Source organism: Oncorhynchus mykiss, chromosome 17 (genome assembly GCF_013265735.2).
Source record: "Oncorhynchus mykiss isolate Arlee chromosome 17, USDA_OmykA_1.1, whole genome shotgun sequence".
NCBI lineage: Eukaryota > Metazoa > Chordata > Actinopteri > Salmoniformes > Salmonidae > Oncorhynchus > Oncorhynchus mykiss.
The window spans coordinates 30,072,750-30,095,779 of NC_048581.1; the positions used below are offsets into that span (position 1 = coordinate 30,072,750).

The 23,030-nt window shown below is 43.2% G+C and overlaps 1 protein-coding gene across 1 annotated transcript; it reads right to left on the reverse strand.

Moving 5' to 3' along the window:
* Positions 1-4,601: 4,601 nt before the first annotated feature.
* On the reverse strand, positions 4,602-18,523 carry LOC110493675 (signal recognition particle subunit SRP68). The gene is made up of 16 exons (XM_021568074.2): positions 17,926-18,523; positions 17,512-17,578; positions 17,266-17,394; positions 16,854-17,049; positions 16,478-16,560; positions 16,079-16,188; positions 15,813-15,895; positions 15,420-15,560; positions 10,290-10,388; positions 10,013-10,074; positions 9,621-9,774; positions 8,522-8,616; positions 8,143-8,272; positions 7,432-7,507; positions 7,182-7,234; positions 4,602-6,277 (listed from the first exon to the last, which is right to left on the reverse strand). The coding sequence occupies exons 1-16, from the start codon at positions 18,011-18,013 to the stop codon at positions 6,050-6,052; spliced, it is 1,794 nt and encodes a 597-aa protein (XP_021423749.1). The 5' UTR covers positions 18,014-18,523; the 3' UTR covers positions 4,602-6,049.
* Positions 18,524-23,030: the final 4,507 nt, after the last annotated feature.

A 23,030-nucleotide genomic window follows, 5' to 3' on the forward strand; every position in this document is an offset into this window, starting at 1 on the left:
ACAATCTATTTAGTTCCACAGGACCGGGCCAACCTGTTCTACACACTCCTCCTTCTCCTCACTCACCTCTCTAGTTCAACCCTCCCCGTTCATTAGTTCACTGTCACTCATTGAGGTTTTCTAAAGTCACTGTCGCTATTTTGCTAGGGAGTTAGTCTGGAGAAACATTCCGTTTCTATAAGGATCAGTGTAGAATAACATATGGGCTTGTGGGTAATTAGATACTAATAAGTAGTGGAGGAACTGTAAACCTTAAACAAGGCAAGATGAAGTACAATCCTATCTTAGTGGATGCCTGTGTACTCTGTTCCTATAGTGTGTGTGTGTGTGTGGGGGGGGGGGGGGGGGAGACATAAACAAATAGAAATGTTGATATTGTAAAACTGGTCGGCCTGCCGGCGGTTTTATTTGGCCCCCCCCAAGTTTTTAAAATGTTCATTGTTGCACATAAAAGACTAAAAACACCAGCAAATCAGCTCCAAGTGATTTTCGTTTAGGAAATCTGTTCCCAAGTATTCCCACGCGCAATACAGAGGCACGTGATCATCTGCAAACGTAAGAAAGGTTCGGAATTATGATGTTTTAGTCAAATATATCTGTTTGGCCTTCTTGCGGTCAATTTGCAGTTTATAAATGATTTGTAATTATGTTCCGGCCGCCCGACCATCAGCTCAAGAAAACAACAATTGGCCCTCAGCAGATAGATGGTTTACTGTGTGATGATCCCTGTTGTAACACAATCCATTTCCAAGTATTACATTGAAGTATTACATTCAGCATCGTTCCCACTCTCTTAAGCCCCACCCATCTCTTTAAGAATTCACATGTAATCACACAACCAACCTTCAGTATGGTTAACCCAACCATTATCTCAGCCCATCATGGCTCTCCATGAAGGATCCCGTCTTTCTCCCCATACAGCTCAGTGCATTCTCCTTGGCTAAACTAGGCTCATCATTTAACATTTGTATATTTGTATATTTATGGTTCTCATACAAGTTTGTAATTAAGACACGTGAAAGTTCACATCTTCAAGAAGCCATTTCTGCAACCAAAAACAGCCCTACTGTGAAGTAGAAACTAGTGTCAGACGACTCCTTTGAGATGGCCTGTCACAAATCTACAATAAAGTTTGACATTATCTTCAATTACCTAGCTATGGACAGGAGACTGCTGTGCGCCTTTATAAAACCAGATATCAAAGCTATTAATGCTCTTATCAATAGATTGACCAGCAATCAACAAGGAACAGGATAGAGGCCTAGAATGACTTATTGGGAGTGATCTAAGACAAGGGACATCTCAACTAGTAGGCCCACTGCAAAATGTTTAATCATACAAATACTCCATACATCGATAGTGTCCTTGTTTGCCAAACAGAAGACTTCTACATTCATTCGTAATTAGGGTTTCTGCTAAGCTGATCAACAATGGGAGATGGAGAGGAATGTGGTTTGGAGACTTCAATTGCAACAGAGTAAAGTGGAGGCAGAGAGCACACATTTGTTATATGCTCGGTCACATTTGAGGGGGCTTCGCAATCGGAACTAAGTAACTTCCTCATGTGATCTGTGTTTCTAATAAACCCAGAAACTCTCATGGGTTTAGTTACTCATGGGGGAGAGAGTAAAGGGACTTTTCTGACCAGCATCCCATTGACCGCCAGACTAGAGAAAATACAAAAGTAGGCAGGTTTCCATTGACTCAGGTTTATTCGACAATAGCAATTTTGCACACAAAAAAAAACGTAATGGAAAAGGAAGCTGTAGGAGATTTGTTCTAAAGATCCACAATGTTTTTATCTGTTTGACAGGGGCGGATATGTTTTTCTTTATTGCGACAAATAGTGATGGAAACTGTGTTTTTTGAATAAATGATAATTGCGGAATCATTTTTAAGGTACGAGAGGCGCCTGAAGTAATTCTAAATATTAGGTCTAAGGGCATACAGGACATACTTAACTTATTCCCAACCTTAACCAAACCCTTAATTCTGACCCTAACCTTATCCTAATTTGAACCAATTCTGAAATGAAATATCGGTTTGCCAGCCACATCCCCTTCATTTTTCCTTTACTCATGCCATTCCGCGAAAGGACAGTCAGATTTGTTTCTTTATTTATTGTTGATAGATTATTTACCCCATTTCTTTTGATGGCCGTTTGATTTTTGTTTACTATTTTTTGTTTGATCTGCCTAGTTTGCCTTGATTATTTGATTTAGTTGACTATTATTTACTGAACTTTTGATTTATTGTATGTTTGATTTTCCTTCGTTTTTATCTAAATAGTTTTAAAATGTTATACTGAAAAAATATATAAATGCAACATGCAAAAACGTCAACACTTTTATTGAGTTACAGTTCATATAAGGAAATCAGTCAATTAATTAGGCCCTAATCTATGGATTTCCCATGACTGGGCAGAGGCGCAGCCATGGGTGGGCCTGGGAAGGCATAAGCCCACCCACTGGGAAGCCAAGCCCAGTGAATCAGAACGATTTTTTTCCCCAAAAGGGATTTATTACAGACAGAAAGACTCCTCAGTTACATCAACTGTCCGGGTGGCTGGTCTCAGACAATCCGCAGGTAAAGAAGCTGAATGTGAAGGTCCTGGGCTGGCGTGGTTACTCGTGGTCTGCGGTTGTGAGGCCGGTTGTACTTACTGCCAAATTCTCAAAAACAACGTTGGAGGCGGCTTATGGTAGAAAAATTTACATTAAATTCTCTGGCAACAGCTCTGGTGGACATACCTGCAATCAGCATGCCAATTACACGCTCCCTCAAAAACATCTGTGGCATTGTGTTGTGTGACAAAACTGCACATTTTAGAGTGGCCTTTTGTCCCCAGCACAAGGTGCACCTGTGTAATGATCAAGCTGTTTAATCAGCTTCTTGATATGCCACACCTATCAGGTGGATGAATTATCTTGGCAAAGGAGAAATACTCACTAACAGGAATGTTAACAAATTTGTGCACATCATTTGAGAAAAATAAGCTGGTTGTCAGCATGGAACATTTCTGGGATATTTTATTTCAACTCATTAAACATGGGACCAACACTTTACGTGTTGCGTTTATATTTTTGTAAAGTATCGACTTACGTACAACCAAATAAAATGACTTTACTCATGTCATAAACAGCAACTGGGACCATTAAGGAATGATTTGACTATAGCCTGGTTGAACATTGTGCTGACCATTGTTTTACCTGATGTCACATCATGTTCAGTTCGGTTTAACCAGGCTATTATTTGCGTAATGATTGATAATAACCGTTACTGTTTTTGCTAATTCAGGTGTTACCTGAGGTGTTTTGGTAATGCCCTCAACATTAGCCTTCCTCAAGAATAGCCATGAGGGGAAAATATTGCTGCTTTTATCAATGGACAGGGTTGTCAATTTCCTTTTATGGATGCCATACCACATGACTTTGTCATAACCATTAGGAAAACTCCGTTGTCACACTGTCATACCATGTAGGTGTTTGGGTGGAGTACAAGGAACACAAGAGATGGGTGAAACTTGGAGGAACTGCCAACCTCAAGGTTCCTATGGCAACACTTGCAGTAAGAGTGCATGGGAAAACAATAAACAGAGGTGTGTGTGATTGTGTGTATACAGGGGTGTAATTTAGCGATGGTGTAATACATGTAGCCTAATACGGGGGTGTGCCATGAACTAATTTAACACACAGTAGGATTGTGATTAGCCATTTTATATAGACATACATAACCCTGTATAGATGTATACAGTAGAAGGAAAGTGATTCACCAAACAGTACATCATAATACTGATGATGACTCCTGATCATGGCCTAGTATCAAACACACAAAATGACCCATACCACGAGGTTAGGATGCATTTCATGGTGTCTGAAGTGTGCATGGTAGAAGGCACATACCGGCTTGTGATGACAGAGTCCAGCTGTTGGTTACCGAAAAGGGATCAAGGAAAAAAACGTTAGGTGGTGGGAGGAGGCTGATTAGCTTTGAAAGTTGTTAACATGTAGCACCTGTACGCCTGCCTGGGACAAAAACACACACACCCAACACAGGCATCTCATGCTGCTCACACACCCACACCTGACACAAGAGCCTATGATCATGAAACTACACTAATAGGCTTCTGTAGGAGTGCCAAAAGCACTTCTATAAAACTGGGTGGTTCAAGCTCCGAATGCGGATTGGCTGACAGCTGTGGTATATCAGACCGTATACAACGAGTATGACAAAACATTTACTGCTCTAATTAAGTTGGTAACCAATTTATAGCAATAAGGCACTTCGGGGGTTTGTGGTTTATGGCCGATATACCACGGCTTGTATCCAATTGTATCCAGGCACTCCGCGATGCGCCTAACAGCCTTAAGCCGTGGTATATCGGCCATAAAACACACCCCCTCGTGCAGTATTACTTAATTATAACAACAGCAGCCTTATAAAGTCTGTGTGATAGAGGTTGTCAATTGAAGCTAAGCTACAGTATAAAGTAGGTATCAGTCACAAACTAAAAAGTGAGTGAAAATGACAAAAAGACAAGTTATAACATCTTGAAACGTTCAAGAGAAGTTAGGCATGAGTGAAAAAAGGACAAACTCTGGTCATGTTTGCCGCAAATGTCTCGTTTTTTTAATTAGAAGCCAGAAAACGATCCATTTCATCATCCATTTCACAATTTTCTCTTTCAGTAACTCCACTTTAGTTTCTAATCATGTTTAGAGAATTCATTTTTCAGGCATCTTGGGTGATGATGCGTGAAACCATTCCAACACCCAAATCCTGTTTATTAATACATGACAACATTGGGAAACTAAACAAATGAATTGAAATAAAAAAGTATAAGACTTATATAACCCTGAATTAAAGAGAAAACAAAGAGTTAGATTGAAGAGAGGACAGAAGGTAAATTGACAACCTGTAGAACACGGTTTGTCATCATAGGCAAATGCAAATAGGAGGTCCATTGAATAGCTAAAGGCTCTTGATTACAGAACTGGCTTTGGTACTGGAAAAGCTGAAGAGGTGTTAGCCACTCAAAAAGGGTGCCGCTCCCTCCCATTTAAAACCTGTTGGAATAGGAGCCAACTGATACAATGAAGTAGTGTGTACTAAAATAATATTTCTAGACATACTAGGGTTGCTTTGGACAGAAGTTAATGAACGCTGCCTCCTAGACTTTCGGGGGGTGAGGCCAAACTGAATCCTAAGCAGTCCCCTTTGACCTCAAAGGAATTCGGTCTTTTGTCACACACAGAACTTACATAAAATGTTTTAAAAAGTCATGTCATTAGAGAATATAAACACGTTATAGAGTCCTTTCCTGGACCGAATATAAAGTTATTGGCCACTGAACCCCATTGTTGTATAAGGAAATTAACAGGACCATTTCAATCCTGAGGTCTAGTCGCCAACTGTCAACCATGCAGAGATGTATTGGTGCCACAACGGCGTGCAGGACAAGACAGGCGGATATACTATTCTCTATATTGAGAACTTGTCTCACAATCTAGATATTACAGTCATAAGACAGTTGAGGCAATACAGAGGTGACAGAATTTAGACAGTATGACCACGATCAGAAATGAACATGTTATGAGACATCACGGCTTGGACGTGGATTTACCCTGTGTGCCTGCATTTATACAGTTTGTCCTTTTTGATAGTGATTGATACAACACTTCCTCTCCCTCCCTCCTGTATACTGACATTGAGACTGAGTACATGAAGGCGCTTTTAAGAGTAAAAAAAAAAAAAGTAAAGTGTGTTGGGGGTTGTTGAAGGGAACAAACACAAGGCCTGGAAACCTCTAGAACATGGAAGTCTCAAACTGGTAGCTTTCAAAATGGCGCTCTATACCCTTTGCAGTGCACTACTTTTGATCAAGTTGTCTACTACACAAGGGAACAGGGTACCATTTCCAGACACAGACATTATTTCCACAGTTCAGGTGGAGAAAGTTTTCTAGAAACCCACTCAGCCCGTTTATCAATATCATGGGGGCCCATGGCTGCTTCCAACCTGAAGGCCTCACCGAAGCCTGGGACTCGATTTAGCTGCCGAAGCCGAAGATGCCCTTGATGTAGCCGGTCAGGCCGCCCTTGCCCTTCTGCTCCACCTTGTCGTCGAGGGGTGGGAAGGCCACGTGGTTGAGAGCCAGGTCAAAGAAGAGGGGCTTACAGGGGATGGGCTGGAAGTCAGGGGGGAACTGGACCAGGTTGGGCTGCTTCCCCACCAGGGTGGGGTCCAGGTGGAAGGTATCCAGACGTTCACACAGAGGCTGGATGGAAGAGGGGGAGGGGGGTAAACAAATTAGAGGGAGAGCAGGGACTGGTAAATGTAAATGACTAGAACCTGTCATAAGATTTGGCTCGTCTGTCAGCTAGCAGAAAACATACGCTGTGGTTCCAATGCAAAGCAGAGGTCATTTTTCATGAACCAGCACCAAGTTCAGTAGTGAACAACCGTAATACCTGCCATGTCGACATACACTGCTCATGATAGCAGCAGCATGACATTTCAATGACAGATTTAAGAGTGAGATTACACAATGACATATAGTACGTCTGGCAGAGGCCTCCTGATATCGGTCACCCATCACCCAAACATTGTCCTTCTTCCGTGTCAGTCTGCTCGGCAGCATTCCAGCTCTGTCCTGTATTGACTGAGGCAGGTCAGGGAGTATTCTTTCCCCGCAGGCTGGCCCACGTAAGGCATGGTCCGTGGTAGACACACTCCTATTCCCAACACCACTTCCTCTCACTACTGCACAACTAACATACTACACTTTTCATTTACTCCACCATTATCTGAAAGTAGTCTAGAAAATGCCAAGGCTGGAACTTGGGAGGTACCGAGGAGTCAGAGTTAACACAGAACTAATTGGTGAGCTGCTCAATTAAAGATCTGGGTCAACGTTAAGAGATCAATAAAAGCTAGAACAAGGAGCGGAACGAGGAGCTCCACACTCTCTTTGCAAGTTACGACCGAATGTCCCCTCCCGAAACTCGAAAGACACCTGTGAAATGGTGATCTGTTCAAATAACCAGTGAGGAAAAACCCAAACACTGTAATTACATGCAGAATCTTTCCACGAGAGGTTAGAGTTAGGGCTAAGCACATTGGGGGTGGTTAGCTGTGAGACTTTGTTTTTAATGTGGGAGGCTAACTTTGTTCGTTCTTACCGTGTTGTCTTTCACCTTCTGCTGAGAGGGTGCTTCAGGAGCATCCTCCGTGTCTAAAATACAAACACACACCCTCAGCTTCATAACACAGGCAAAATAAACCAGAGACCTCAGATCTTATAAAACGCACACCAGTCAGGTCACAACAATGACAAGTCAAGCAGAAAAGTCAAATACAAAGTTGGTTAACCCAGGTAAGGTTATTACCCTATAGAAACAAAATGGCTGCCATTGCAAGCCAGGTACCCACCTAAGATGGCCGCCGCCTGAAGCGAGTATTTCTCAGCGTTGACCTCTGTGATCAGCTCCTGCACATCAGGCAGATCCTTTAGGCAAGGGAGACAGATACATTAGGCCAAGACACTTTTAGACAGTCCCACAGTAGAGGTACCTGCCAAAATAATGGAAACACTTGAATAAATGAGGGATACTAAGTATATTGAAAGCAGGTGTACCGAGTTAATTATTCTTAGGGTCATGTATAAAAATACTGGGAAGGCCATTATTTTGGCTATCATGACTATGCCCCCCATAGGATGACAATGGCCCCATCCAAGTGGCACGAGTGGTTACTGAATGGATCTATGAGCACGAAAACGATGTAAACCATGCGTCATGGCCGTCACCAGATCTCAACCCAGTTGAACACGTATGGGAGTTTCTGGAGCGGCACCTGAGACAGTTTTTCCACCACCATCAATAAAACACCAAATGATGGAATTTCATGGAAGAACGGTGTCACATCCTTCCAATAGAGATCCAGACACTTGCAGAATCGATGCCATGCATAATTGCATTGGAGCTGTTGTGACTCGTGGTGGCCCAGCGCCCTATTATTAAAGACACTTTATGTTGGCGTTTCCTTTATTTTGGCAGTTACCTGCATGCTAAAAATGTAAGTTTACATACTGGCCACAGTCAGGGGGTCAACGGTTATAGGTCAGGGGTCAGTGTCTGTTACCTTGAGGCTGTTGTTGAGGCTCTTAGCCTTGGACTGGACCTCCTTGGCGTACTTCAGGACCCGCTCATACAGGACCAGAGCCTCGCTCCACTTCTTCACCAGCACGTACGACTGGGCTATGAAGAAACACCTGGGGGAGAGAGAGGGGGATGTTAGTGACTGTGTATGTTTCTGTTCTGGCAGAGGCGGCTCAGAAACACTTGAACAGTAGGGGTTATGCCAGCAACTGTGCGTGTGTGCATGCATGCATGCATGTATGTATGTAAGCTTGCGCCATTTCTTTACTAGCTTATACATCAAGGCTATGAAGAAACACCTGTGGGAGTGTGTGTGTGTGTGTGTGCACGCAGTGTGTGTCCTCCGTCGTGTGAGCTCTGACCTGTAGGCCTTGTAGACCAGCATTTTGAGGGCCACCTCCTTCTGGAAAGTGTGATCTTCCTCCAGCCCCTGCAGGGTGGACAGCTCAGCCAGACTCTGTAGAAACAGTCATGAGGCAACATCAACAAGAATAAGCTGACTCACTGGTAGAGGCTTAACCATAGAAATAGAATGAGTCAGAAAGAAACATCCTATTTCTACGGGCTTAACATTAGGGTTGAATGGCGGGCACCCCCTCAGACGATCCCGCAGGTGAAGACGTCGGATGTGGAAGTCCTGGGCTGGCGTGGTTACACGTGGTCTGTGGTTGTGAGGCCGATTGGCCATACTGACACATTTTCTAAAGTGACGTTGGATGCGGCTTATGGTAGAGAAATGAACATTCAAATCTCTGGCAACAGTTCTGGTGGACATTCCTGCAGTCAGTATGCCAATTGTGCGCTCCCTCAAAACCTGAGACATCTGTGGCATTGTGTCACGTGACAAAACTGCTCATTTCAGAGTGGCTTTTATTGTCCCCAGAACAAGGTGCACCTGTATAATGATCATGCTGTTTAATCAGCTTCTTGATCTGCACACCTGTTGGGTGAATGGATTATCTTGGCAAAGGAGAAATGCTCATTAACAGAGATGTAAACAAACTTGTTCTCAAAACTTGAGAGAAATACGTTTTTCGTGCCTGTGGAACATTTCTGGCATCTTTTATTTCAGCTCATGAAACCAACACTTTACACGTTGCGTTTATATTTTTGTTTGGTATAGTTTTTGGACTTGATCCTGGGTATGCTGAGTAAATAGAGTGGTTTGGGTGTTTTGTGGTTATGAAGCAGGAAAATATCAAACCATTCAGTTTCACTATCAATTACTGTAACATTATGAGACGACAAGGACACAGACATTGGGAATGTGCCAGAGATGACAATGTAATGTGACATGGTGTTGTGTTATCAGAGGTGTATTCATTAGTGCGCACAACAGCAAAACGTTTTAACAGAAAAATAAAAACAGTTTATTGGACAACCTCAGGTAGCATCGCCCTGTTTTACTCGGGTGTCTTCCGTTTCATGGCTACTGAACACGACCCAGGTGTGTGTTTGTACCTGGAGGATGATGTCGTACAGGCGGATGAGGTCCTGGGGGCGAGGGCCCCGTTTGTTCTCATCCGTCTGTGGCTCCTTCAGCTTGGCCTGCAGCATGTGGGCCATGCTCTCGTTCCTCTTCACCACCGTCCACAGCTTGATGTAGGTCAGGTAGCTATGGAGGGGGGGAGGCACAGACACAGGTCAAAGACTGATTCCATGTACAGATAGGCTCTTAATTCATATTTGCTTGCATTTCTCATCTAATCAAAATGCATTGGAGAAGACAGTCTGAGGAGAGGGACGTCGGACCTTCTCCTCCAATACGTCTGAGGATGCGGGGAGGAGATAGGGGTCACCATGCGTCTTGCATCCTCTGACAAATGTCAGACAGACAGAATGACCTCTCTTACCTGTGCAGGAACTGAAGGTTGGACACCTTGCCACTGGCTTCATCAGATCTCTCTCGCTGCTTCTGCAGAGTTGAACAGTCAGGGAGCATTTACCCATAAACAGATCGGGTCAAGGACTGTACCAGACTTTGTCACTACTACTCACGTTACTGTTTATCCTATGAACTTCACTACGTCAGGTCCGTAAAGCCAAGTATCAACGTGAAGCCCGGTCCGTTCGTAACCCTAACTGTCATGTCTGTAACTTTTTCAGTGTCAGTCAGTCAGTCATACTTACCGCTTCAGTCTTCAGCTCCTCTCTCACAGCCTGGATGGTGTCTCTGCACTCGGCTAGTAGGGTCTCGTACAGACGTTCCTTGGTCTCCTCATTGGCTGCCTGTGGGCGACAAATGGTGATCCAGTATGAATATGACATAGAATATGAATTCATTATTCCATAGATACCTCCCCTGACCTTCTCCTCCAATGGGTATTGAGAAGGACATGAGGATAGAGGACACGAGGCATAAGCAAGAGAGACCTTCCCTATGCCTGTGGGCACTGATGCTGGGTTATGGGATTCGTATTTATTTGTGCGATAATATGAAAAACAGTATGAAACAAAACAGCCGAAATACCATGAGAATAGCAACGGCTGCATTTTACTCACAAACGTGGTCATACTTGAAATGTTTGCCTGAAATGGAGCCTTGCTTACAGTACGAGTCAGATTAAATCATGCAAATGTAAATATTAGCGTAAAAGCTCAAGTAGGTCTTGGGTAAGGCTGTGACTGGGAGAGACAAACGTACGCAGCAGAGCAGGTTGCTGTAGACATTCCTGTAAAAGGTACATTCCTAGAGTTACTGTAGCTCAGGACCGATGTCAAAGAGAAGCCTGGTTGTTCATGACACCAAGATGTAACACAGGCTTATTGTGTACGTTACAGTAGGCTAACTTGTAGGTTTGGGAGGCAGCCAAGTGTTGTGATTTATATTGTTTATGAAAAATGTCAGTCATTTCAGAAGATGAGGGAGTCAGAAATATTACAGTATCGTCAATGACTCGTATGTCCTAGTTAGAACGTCCTAGCAGTGGCCATATTAAATAAAGAATTGCTAATAAAATATGTTTGTTATATATTCCCCTGCTGACAAATCCATCCAATCTTAAATTATTTTGCCGCATCTTATCCTCTGACGAATTGGTGTACATGCTTGTGAGACAAAGTAAATCTGAGGATTCGCCAGTTGACAAAAACACTTAAGCAATCATTAAAGCGCTAAAACATGGCGGGGAATAATTTGGGAGCGTTCCACTTTCAAAAAAGTGGCAGAATTGTCCTTTTTTTAAAACCTCAAATTCATAATCTCCAGCACCATACCAGTGTCTACATACTTAAACGGCACATTTATACGATCTGTGGTTAAAAATATAAAAACATCCTAAAGAAAATGCTTATCATTAAGCACCTTTCCATCCAGAAATGCGAGTAAAATAATGTATATAAAATAAAAAAAACAGCTGTGATGGAAACCGATGGTTACAGTACAATTTTATAAATGCTGAAAGATGACGTTCATTCGACACGGTGGAATCTGTGTGTCGGTAAGATGAATTACTCGAGAAATGGTGGTGGAAACTCCTTAAAGCACAAATAGACATTATAATCATATTGGAGTCGTCCTCCCACTCCAACTCCGGGAAACAATGCAGTTTAGTAGGCTAGGCTACAGATGAAATCATTTCTGATGAACGTCACAGGGTGGTGAAAGTGCACGGTGATCTTGATGCTCCTTTCCAATAAATATCGAGGGTCTTATTCTGGTGACATGATGATCGATGCTTGACTGCCGTTTGACAATAAAAGATATTCCTCGCTCTTAATAGCGGCATTATGTTAAGTAGCCTACCCGCACTGTTAGGCTTTGGCGGTATTTGTTTACCGTTTAAAAAGAATAATAAGCAAACCAAATGCATAGCCGGAGCCCTTAGCTGGATATAATTTGACACATCTTAGATTTCGTTATAAACAGTGGCTTAGCACGCACCCACATTGTTTAAATGTTTTTTTTATGTTCGAGGGTGCATGCTACGCCACTGCTTATAATAATAACTACATATTGAATACGTGCCAAATAAATGATACCCAGCTGCGGGCTCCAGCTATGCATTTGGTTTGCCAACTTGACATCTAGTGGCTAGAAGTCAAGATCAAGCTTCTTGGTTACAGCAGAGACATTTAATCATTTCCATGATCAAGATCTCGGTTGCCTAAATTGCTGTGTGTGCAAAAAATGTATAACTACTTAAAACCTTATGTGCGTGAAGACCGTATACCCCAGTATGGTACAGAAACAGTAGGACTTTGGAAATCTGGATAACGCCCAGCCCTACGCACTGTATCTGACCAGAGTAGGGACATTTGCTATTTAACGCAACAGTTTGTGACAAAACTATCGAGTTGAAAACACGTTGGAAACACATTGAAAAGTCTTTTTTTAGGTACATTAACTTTTAGTACATTGTGTGCACTACGTCATCACGCACTGATTTTTGGAAGTCAGTTTTGTGGATTTTGGAATATCCGCATCAAAATCTCTCACCAATTGGATGGAAACCTATCTTGTGACATCACAAGTTAGGATGAAAAAATATATACATTTTTAAAACCTGCAACAAGTTTCTAGCCAGAGGGATGGTATATTCTTGCTCCCCACATCACTAATCTGTGTTTGAAAATCTGTGTTTTTCAAATGAAACTTTTGATAGTCATTGGGTAGAACGTCTTAACATTCTATATTGTTCGACAAAACGTAGAAATGCACCATTTTCACATATGTAAACAATGGTATTGTGCTGGAGATAATGAAAATGAGGCTGAACATTTATGAGAGTTGCCCTTTAACACAAATTGGTTTTGGGCAGACTATGAAGTAACATTCACTCCTACCCATGCAGCATGTGGGGAGGGTGTATTGTGGTGAGACATTCACTTGTGCCACCACCCTGGCAACGCCTAGCCCCTAACAGGACTGGGAGAACCAGTCTGGTGTCTTCTGTGCTTAGAGGGAGAGAAAGAAGGAGGGATGGTGCATCCCTCTTCAGTATGTCCCCTAGGGATTGTGCATGGCCTTAAATGGCAGTTCCGTTGGAATGGTTGAGGGATCCCACACGAAACCCAGACGACAAAAAAAAAAAAAAAAAAAAAAAAAAAAAAATTATTTGGGGGATTTTTACTAAATGTAATCCACAGAAGTCCTATGGATGAATGATTGTTGACAGACACAAATGTGAAATATAAAATGCATAACATTTGAAATAATTAAAATTGCCATTGGACATTGACCTTACCTAGGCCTCCTTTTAAGATTCCATAAAGTTTCATTTGTGAGCTACAAAGCAAAAATGTGTCAAATGAAGCTTTACGGCTTGCTCTGTAATAAGAGTAGTATTTTAATGGTCATACTTTTATGAATATTGAAATATATATAAACATGAATATTGAAATGTTTTGATTTTCTATATAATTGTTGAACATAATGTACTCTACAGGCATATCAGAGTTCCAGAGTGGGAACTCTGCTTCTTTTAGAGTTCGTAAGCATACCCAACAGAGTGAATGTGAAAATGGATTCAAAATGATCACGTTCTACTGGTGATTTGCAGGATGTGCAACGACACAAGTAAAAGGAGGGTTGTGATTGGTATAGCAGACGTAACCAACCAAATTCAGCCTTACTTCAAAAGTGTAAGCACAATTACATGTAATGCTCTGCTACATCTAACACAAATGATGGTCCCACTCCCAAACTGATAACTATTTAGCTCCGATGCTAGTCTGTCCATAGAGACTAGGGCTGATGGGTGTAGCCATATGAGTGTGTGGGTTGCTATGCAGAGAATGCAGTTTGACAGCACGAGTGGCAGCATGCCAGAGCCTAGTGCAGGTGGGTGTGACGGGTGTGGCCACAGGGATGGAGAGGTAGGCCTACAGGAAGCCCAACAGGGAAGGTAAGAAGAGTCTGACAATAGACACCTGTCAGAGAGCTGTAGTGGAGCGAACGCCACCTACTGAGACCCAAGGTGAACTACATGTGATGATAGCCACCGTTGGACTCCTGACCTGCCTTGAGGATAACCTCTCCCTACAGTCTGGTTGATAACAGCTCGATACCGCTATAGAAATCGAGCACTGGCTAGGCTGCAGCACTAAACCCCTGTTCACTGGCCCCCTAGTTCACCAACAGTTTCTCTAGTTCCATTAGTTCACAAGGCATCCTTGTTCACGCGGCTCATAAGTTAACTACCGGCCCTGCAGCTTCATCCCACTAGCCCATAACGAAGCAGAGGTGTCCAAGCAAAACAGCGAAACCCTTTTCAGGACTTGACATGAACAGTTTTTTTTTTGGCCACTTAGGACAGATTCTTTACTTGTCTGAAAGCTCAGGCCCCCCCCCCCCAAAAAAATAAAAAAAATAAAAGGCCTGTACCACCATAGGCCAAAATAGGTGACTGATATGCATGTTGTAAGAAGCAAAGAAACACTTTCAAAGAAGATAGTTGGTTTATTCAGGGTGCATACACATTCGGACAGATGTCAGAATTACCTGGCCAATATTGAATAGAGCAGAAACCGCAGCTTTCCAACAGGGTCAGATTTATGTCTCAGCTCCCAAAGAGACGGCTTTTGCAACCGGTGTATGCAGCACTGGTGTATTAACGCAGCCACTCAACAACTACGCAGTTGATGAACGCTCACCAGGGCGCTGGTGGAAGGTTTGGGACATGACACTAACACATGCTAATAGCTAAATAGTTAACTACCAAGACAACTAGCCAGACTATACAATATGTATTAAACTGGACATCTGGTTAGTCTGTTGTCGATCATTATATTAAAAGGCTACCTGCTGCTGCTGCAATGTCTCTCTCAGGCAACGGCCCACTGGCACAGGTAATGTACACGTCTGATGACAGTACGAACCCTGTTTGCTGGAACAAACAAACATGCACAGGGTGATCTCAAAAGCGGAGCTTGCAATCGCAGGTGATTGAAAGACTGCTCATGCCTGTCAATGCAATAATTATACTCCGATGCGCTCTGCAGAGATTGGGAAAGACCTACTTCTAACCCGAGTAATTGTTCGATATTTTGATGTGTGAATTATTTATTTGTCTAGTCAGACAACTTAAATCTATATTCTGCTTGTCCGACTTTTTGTTGTTGGTTGTCCCGGACGAGCGTTAATGTCGAGCCCTGCTTTTAACACCAACATTCTGACCTGACCCGTACTGTGCCGGCTCTGACATTTTATTTTCACAGTTCAAGCAACTGCGGAGGATGCGAAACCCAGGCCAGCCCAGTCAAGTTCTGCTTGGCTCAGTACCGTGAAAACGTGACTAGTCGCCTGGTAAGGTCACTGACCTGGGCGATGGCGGCCTCGTTGTCTCCCAGGCCCAGCAGGAAGATGCGGGCCTTGTCGATCTTGACGGGCACCGTTCGGCCTCGCCACTCCACCTCGCTCATGGTGGCTGCCTGCTTGGCTCTCGTCTGTGTGATCAGGGCCTGGAACAATACCACAACCATTCAACAGTATGCAACATAAGACAGGTCTGTTCCAACATCCACACTAGCCTACTACTGAAAAAGATAGAACACAGACCCGATACATTGCCTAAGGGGTATAACAGTATGGACAACGGAACAAAGGGATTTTCTCTACACTAAAGAGTAAAACATAGATTTATGGCCATACTCTCCAGTAGTAAAGTAGTTGTTACTATGTGTTTTACAGTGAGAGGGACCACACACACTGACCTCTAGTTTCTCAGCCATCATGCCTCCTCCTCCTCCTGCACTGAGCCTCATCTGCATCAGCTCATTCATGGCGTTCTGGTCACCTGGGGTCAGAAGGGAGTAGGATTGTTCACTACCAGTCAACTGAACGGGAACGGGTTGTGTGTGGGTGCGTGTTCGGTGCGAGGGTGTGCGATTTCCTCGATATGAGAGGTGTGCATGTGTGAATGCTTATGAAAAGTGCAATCCACTGTCAATGTGAGCGACGGGCTGTGTGTGTCACCTACCGATGTTGTAAGCACAGTAGCGGATGTTAGGTGAGATCTCCTCCACACGCTGGTGATACAGCACTGCCAGCTCCTCAGTAAAGGCACTGGCCAGCTTCTCATAGATTGTCCTGAGGGAGGTTACAATACAGTTACATGGAATTTTCTGTAGTTCACAAGTAGCAAGGTGGTGGTCGAAGAATACAGCTATATTCTGAATGCGTTTGGATATGTTAAGCATACGCCTACACTCGTTAACATCAGACAACTTGACATCTGTCAACAAACAAAGTAGCCTACATTGTTAAGGCCTCATTTGCCCCATGTAAAATGATGATCGTAATACTCTAGATCAAAAGCTCAGCAATCAAAAGGGGCCACACTTTAGGCATTTCGGTAGTAGAGTGGGGTCAGACTCACTTGCACTTGTTGAAGGCCTCCGTGGCAGCCTTCCACTCCTGCAGCTCAAAGCGCACCATGCCACTCAGGTAGGAGGTGTAGGCCTGCAGACAAGTTGCATTCATTATTATTAATTCAGAGGTCATCAGCAGCTATTTCCGGCTGGGTTAGAAAGACAGGGCCATGAAGTGCCCTTTCCTCCAGGACACGCCCAGCTGCCATGGACACACCCAGCTGCCATAATGTTGGTTCCTCAACTGATAAATATGTGTCTTCAAATATTAGTTTCAGTTAAATTGTTACTTCACTTCAACAGCATTTGAACCCCATGTTGAAATAAATGAAGGTGAAACAATAGGGAAAGTCACGGACTCTCCAGGTCAGGGCATTAGCCTACCTGTGCTTCCAGTTTGGTCTTGGCATCCACACGAGGGCTCTCACACAGCTTCTCCAGCCTCTCTCCATGTTTGGCGGCCTTCCGCAGGCGGGACAGCAGGTGGAAGCGCTTGCGGGGCTCTGTGTTGGCCTCCTGCTTCAGCTGCATGGCATAGCTCCACGCCCTCTCAGCCTCCATCAGTACCAGCAGTAGATACCTAAAAGGGGAATGGGATTTGTTATATTCAAGGGACTTGGGACAACTTGTGCGGGCCGCTATTTTGTTGCTTCTCTGGGCACTCCATGAATGATGAGTATTTTGATTGTAGTTCTAGAACAGAATGATGGTTGCTGGCAGGTATCATGCATTAAGTATTTGGATTGTAAATCCAGTTGTACTTTAATACTGTTGTAAGAATGGGATCGGGTATTACCTGTTGTCAGAGTACCGGTTGTCAGAAAGCATCTCGACAGTCACTTTCTTCCCAGTGAACTTGTGCCTGTTGCCGCACTTGAAGCCCAGGGTCTTGCGCAGACGACGCAAGCGCCGGGAGCAGTATCCCCTAGGACAGAGAGAAAGACATGGGTGAATTTTAGTGTGAAACTATGAGCCAACCATAAGGTATGATCTGTGGTTGTCAAACACCCATTCACTGCCATAGTCCAGTCCTCCATCTCACCTGTATCTTTGATAATCCCCGTGTCGCAAACCATGTTGTTGCTGGGAATCCTTGATGATCTGGAGAACTGCAAGTATGCGTTAAGGGCCAGTCTACTACATTCACACAGGAACATAAAGCTAGCTAAATACACAGTGAAGAATTAGAAAAGCCACAGTAGCTATACTTTAGCAGTGGATTTGAATTATGTGATGGATGTAGCAAGTTGACAATGTTAATTTACTTAAATACACATGACTTTAGCAATATTCTAATGACATCTGTAAACCGCTTTTCTAATGACACAGCGCTAACCTTCCGACATTACGTTAGCCAACTAACGTTAGTTATGGAAGCCCACCTCCACCAAAACATACTGGTGTCGCTAAATCAAATATTGGTCCCGGGTCAGTTGTATAGCTTTAGAAAGGATACTCTCCAGTCCTATTCCATCTTCCGCTGCATTTTCTTTATTCTCGTCCATAGGTACAATTTTCCCTTCATTTTGCTTGTCGGAGGCCATTTTTCTGCTAGTAGCACACGTCCAAACAGACCCGAAAAAATGCACCGGAAGTAGACTCAAGCGACAACGTTTTAATACACATGACACGCAACAATAGCGAAATACACGATTCAAAACAGTCCAATAACGCTTAAAACATTCAACAAAAACATAAACGTAACAGTGTTAGTCCCATGTTTGAGCTGAAACAAAATATCCAAGAAATGTTCCATACGCACAAAAAGCTAATTTCTCTAAAATGTTTTGCACACATTCGTTTACATCCCTGTCAGTGAGCATTTTCTCATTTGCCAAGATACACCACCATCTTCTTCTTCTTCTTCTGAGTGTAACGGCGGGTGGCTTCCGATATGCTGCATTACCGCCTCCAACTGGACTATAATATAAATACATGATACTTTGTAAAAAAATAAATTAAAAAAACATCCTTCAAACTAATCCTAGACTCATTAAAACCCCAAGACTACATTCCACTACCTTGACCCTATCAACTCCTGCACCATGCCAACAGCCTGGGAGGACGGAACACCACCACTCAACACACCCTGTAACTCTTCTGAAGTAAAAAATAAATGTTATATATATATATATATATATATATATATATATATAACATTTATTTTTTATTTGTATTTGACTTTAGAATATATATATATATATAACATTTATTTTTTATTTGTATTTGACTTTAGAATATATATATATATATATATATATATATATATATATATATATTCTAAAGTCAAATACTTCTCTGCAGCTGCCACCACATCTATTTTCTGTGATTTTCTTTCCATTTCTGTGGTACAGTTGATAACCATTGCTATGAATGCTAAGAAGCCAACCTTACTGAAGCGTATGTCACTCGTTGGCCTATCCCTCTGTGCTGACACATATCTACTACTCCTCCCCCTTGATCCATTCTCCTCTACTTTCTTCACTGCCTCAGGATACGATACCTTCTGCACTACTCTGACTCTAGCCACCTCAACCTGCCTCTCTGTCGCACCGGACACTTCTGATCCCCAGCAACACGACAAGCGGTACCGGCGCACCAAGTCGAGGTCCAAAAGGATTCATTTTTAAGCATTGTTGGTTAAATGGCTTGTAAGTCAGCATTTCACTGTAAGGTGTACTAGACCTGTTGTATTCAGTGCATGTGACAAATTTGATTTGATCATGGGCACCCCTACAGTTAACACACAAAATCTTATCCACCAAAACTACACAATCCTCTATCAAATGCCCTCCTGCACACTTCCCAAATCTTGGAATCTCCCTCCTTCAAACTGCTGCAACATGACCATAAACATTGCACCTGAAACAGCGCAGTGGATTCGGCACAAATGCTCTGACAGGATAACTGATATATCCTAACATGGCTTTTGTCGGGTAAAGACCGACTCAAAACTCAAAATGACTGACAGTGACTCCTCTGCTTCACCAAGCTCACCACTGGGTCTGTGTCGTACAAAATGGTGGGCATCACAAACACCAGGAATCTTCAACTTCAATTGCTCCACCTGCACACTTAACGCTTAGCCAAAAATCAATCCTTTCAATGGTGCCCTGTTCCTAAGAGCAAAGTAAGAAACAAATCTTGACCCAAGTTAGGTAACACAGAGCGCCCGCTCCCTCTGGTCAGAAGAAACACAAACAAATATCACAAGTTCACCACCCAACTCTCCAAAAAGGTCTCTCCTACTGGACCAGATTCTGCTTTATCATGTCCATTGATGCCAGGCTTAGGCAAAAAGCTTTTCACCACACCTTCCACCACACTTAACTCGCCTTCATTCTCTTCCATTTCACCCCCAGAACTCAGTCTGGCACCTGACTGGTGTGGCTTATTAAGAAGTTGATTAAACAGCATGATCATTACACAGGTGCACCTTGTGCTGGGGACAATAAAAAGCCACTGAAATGGGCAGTTTTGTCACACAACGCCACAGGTGTCTCTAGTTAAGGGGGGCATGCAATTGGCATGCTGACTGCAGGAATGTCCACCAGAGTTGTTGCCTGAGAATTGAATGTTAATTTCTCTACCATAAGCTGCCGTTGTTTTAGAGATTTTGGAAGTACTTCCAACTGGCCTCACAACCGCAGACCACGTGTAACCACGGCAGCCCTGGACCTCCACATCTGACTTCTTCACCTGAAGGATCATCTGAGACCAGCCACCAGGACAGCTGATGAAACTGGGTTTGCGCAACCAAAGAATTTCTGCACAAACTGTCAGAAACCTTCTAAGGAAAGCTAATCTGCATGCTCCTCATCCTCACCAGGGTCTTGAACTGACTGCAGTTCAGCGTTGTAACCAACTTCAGTGGGCAAATGCTTACCTATGATGGCCACTGACATGCTGGAGAAGTGTGCTCTTCAAGGATTAATCCCAGTTTCAGCTGTACCGGGCAGATGGCAGACAGCATGTTTTGCGTCATGTGGGCGAGCAGTTTGCTGATGTGAACGTTGTGAACAGAGTGCCCAATGGTGGCGTTGGGGTTTTGGTATGAACAGGCATAAGCTACGGACAACGAACACAATGGCACAATGACAAACACAAACACATTTATCTATGGAAATTTGAATGCACAGAGATACCGTGATGAGATCCTGAAGCCCATTGTCGTGCCATTCATCCGCCGCCATCACTTCAAGTTTCAGCATGATAATGTACAAGGATCTCTATACAATTATTGGAAACTGAACATGTCCCAGTTCCTCCATGGCCTGCATACTCACCAGACATGTCACCAATTGAGCATGTTTGGAATGCTCTGTATTGACGAGTGGGCGGCAGGTAGCCTAGTGGTTAGAGCATTGGACTTGTATCCAAAAGGTTGCAAGATCGAATCCCCGAGCTGACAAGGTAAAAATCTGTCGTTCTGCCCCTGAACAAGGCAGTTAACCCACTATTCCTAGGCCGTCATTGAAAATAACAATTTGTTCTTAACTGACTTGCCTAGTTAAATAAAGGTAAAATAAATAAATGGTTAAAAAAGTACAAAAGGGTGTTCCAATTCCTGCCAATATCCAGAAACTTCGCACAGCCATTGAAGAGGAGTGGGACAACATTCCACAGGCCACAATCAACATCCCGATCAATGTTATGAGAAGGACTGCATGCATGCTGCATGAGGCAAATGGTGGTCACACCAGATACTAAATGGTTTTCTGATACACGCCCCTAGTTTTTTGTTGTTGTATCTGTATTCCCAGTAATGTGAAATCCATAGATTAGGGCCTAATGAATTTATTTAAATTGAATGTTCTATGAACTTTACCTCAGTAATTGAAATTGTTGCTTTAATATTTTTGTTCAGTGAATATAAACATAAATACAGTGCATCCGGAAAGTATTCAGACCCTTCACTTTATCCACATTTTGTTACGTTACAGCCTTATTCTTAAATAGATTAAATTGTTTTTTCCCCCACATCAGAACGTCAATTTTTATTTTACAAAGTCAATCACCTAACAGGCTGTGAGGCTACTATGAACACCTGTCCCAACCTAGAAGTTGTACAAAAAGTTGAATCACACAATACCCAATAATGGCGAAGCAAAAACCGGTTTAGACTTTTTTGCAAATGTATTAAAAAAACAACTGAAATATCACATTTACTTAAGTATTGAGACCCTTTACTCAGTACTTTGTTGAAGCACCTTTGGCAGTGATTACAGCCTCGAGTTGTCTTGGGTATGACACTACAAGCTTGACACACCTGTATTTGGGGAGTTTCTCCTACTCTTCTCTACAGATCCTCTCAAGCTGTGTCAGGTTGTATGGGGAGTGTCGCTGCACAGCTATTTTCAGGTCTCTCCAGAGACGTTTGAAAGGGTCTGTCGAGTACATTCATAGACTTGTCCCGAAGCCACTCCTGCATTGTCTTGGCTGTGTGCTTAGGGTTGTTGTCCTGTTGGAAGGTGAACCTTCGCCTCAGTCCAAACGCTCTGGAACAGGTTTTCAAGGATCTCTCTGTACTTTGCTCCGTTCATCTTTCCCTTGATGCTGACTAGTCTCCCTCAATCGTGACTAACATCCCCACACCATGATGCTGCCACTATGGGTGAAGTCATGGTAAACATTGTTTTTTGACATTTAAGTTGAGACACTATTACCTAACTCCCCATAAGTTAAATACAAACACTTGCGTCGGGCTGGGGGTTTGACTTCTCAGTTAAGTAAAAGTTTGGGAAAGGCTTAAAACCGAGAAAAAATATATACCATTGCCTAGCCCTGGGATTGAACACGAAACCCTCAACGCCAGATTGCAGCTTTTACACCCATCCACCATCCCTGTCCACAACGCCCTAGCAAGCCAACAGCTTACTTTAAAGTAATAGCGCTCACTTTTCCCCCTAGTGGCCGGTTTTGAAGGCAATTCTACACATTCTTGGGACCTGGTTACATGTCTCTACTTTGACTTCAAACTAAAGCGATCTCCCTGGTCCACGAACACACACAGAGAAATGTCAGACTACATTCACTGCAGTGTCCCAGTGTCCTGCAGGTAGAGGAGGTGTTAGATCTGTCTCAGTGTGTATTCATCACTGTCTGTCTGTAGCCACTGGGACTGTGACCTTCGGTTGAGTCAAAGGCAGACAGCAGCACACACCCTGACACAACCTTAGGACTAACTTACCTTTACAACTTACACTTTCAAGGACACAAACAAACACGCTTACACACCAAATGAATCCTCTCACAATAGTTTTTCCTGACAGCAGTGCTTCAGACACTAAGTTGATTCCCCGGATGGATTTCTCAGTCTGTGTTTCTACCTCAGAACTGCCTGTTTCCTGGAGAGTGATTGTTGAAGAGAGAGATGTTGAAGGTTTGCCTTCTATAGCACCCCTTTGTGTCAATGAGACCAAAAGGGAGATGAATGATCCTCGTCACACAACAGTGTCGTGTCTATTGTGGCAGCTGCTTGGCAACAGTTGAAAGTCACAGAGAAGAGTACAGTGCACTCAGTTCACAGTTACAACAGAAAGCAGTCTCTTTCATTAAATG

Bases quoted from the DNA above. Each gene is read 5' to 3' on its own strand.
- LOC110493675 (XM_021568074.2), bottom strand. From the start codon at position 18,013: ATGGCCTCCGACAAGCAAAATGAAGGGAAAATTGTACCTATGGACGAG. The intron at 17,050-17,265 runs GTAATACCCGAT...TTCCCCTTTTAG, and splicing joins AACCGGTACTCTGACAACAG to GTATCTACTGCTGGTACTGA. The intron at 10,389-15,419 runs GTCAGTGACCTT...TGTCGCCCACAG, and splicing joins ACGAGGCCGCCATCGCCCAG to GCAGCCAATGAGGAGACCAA.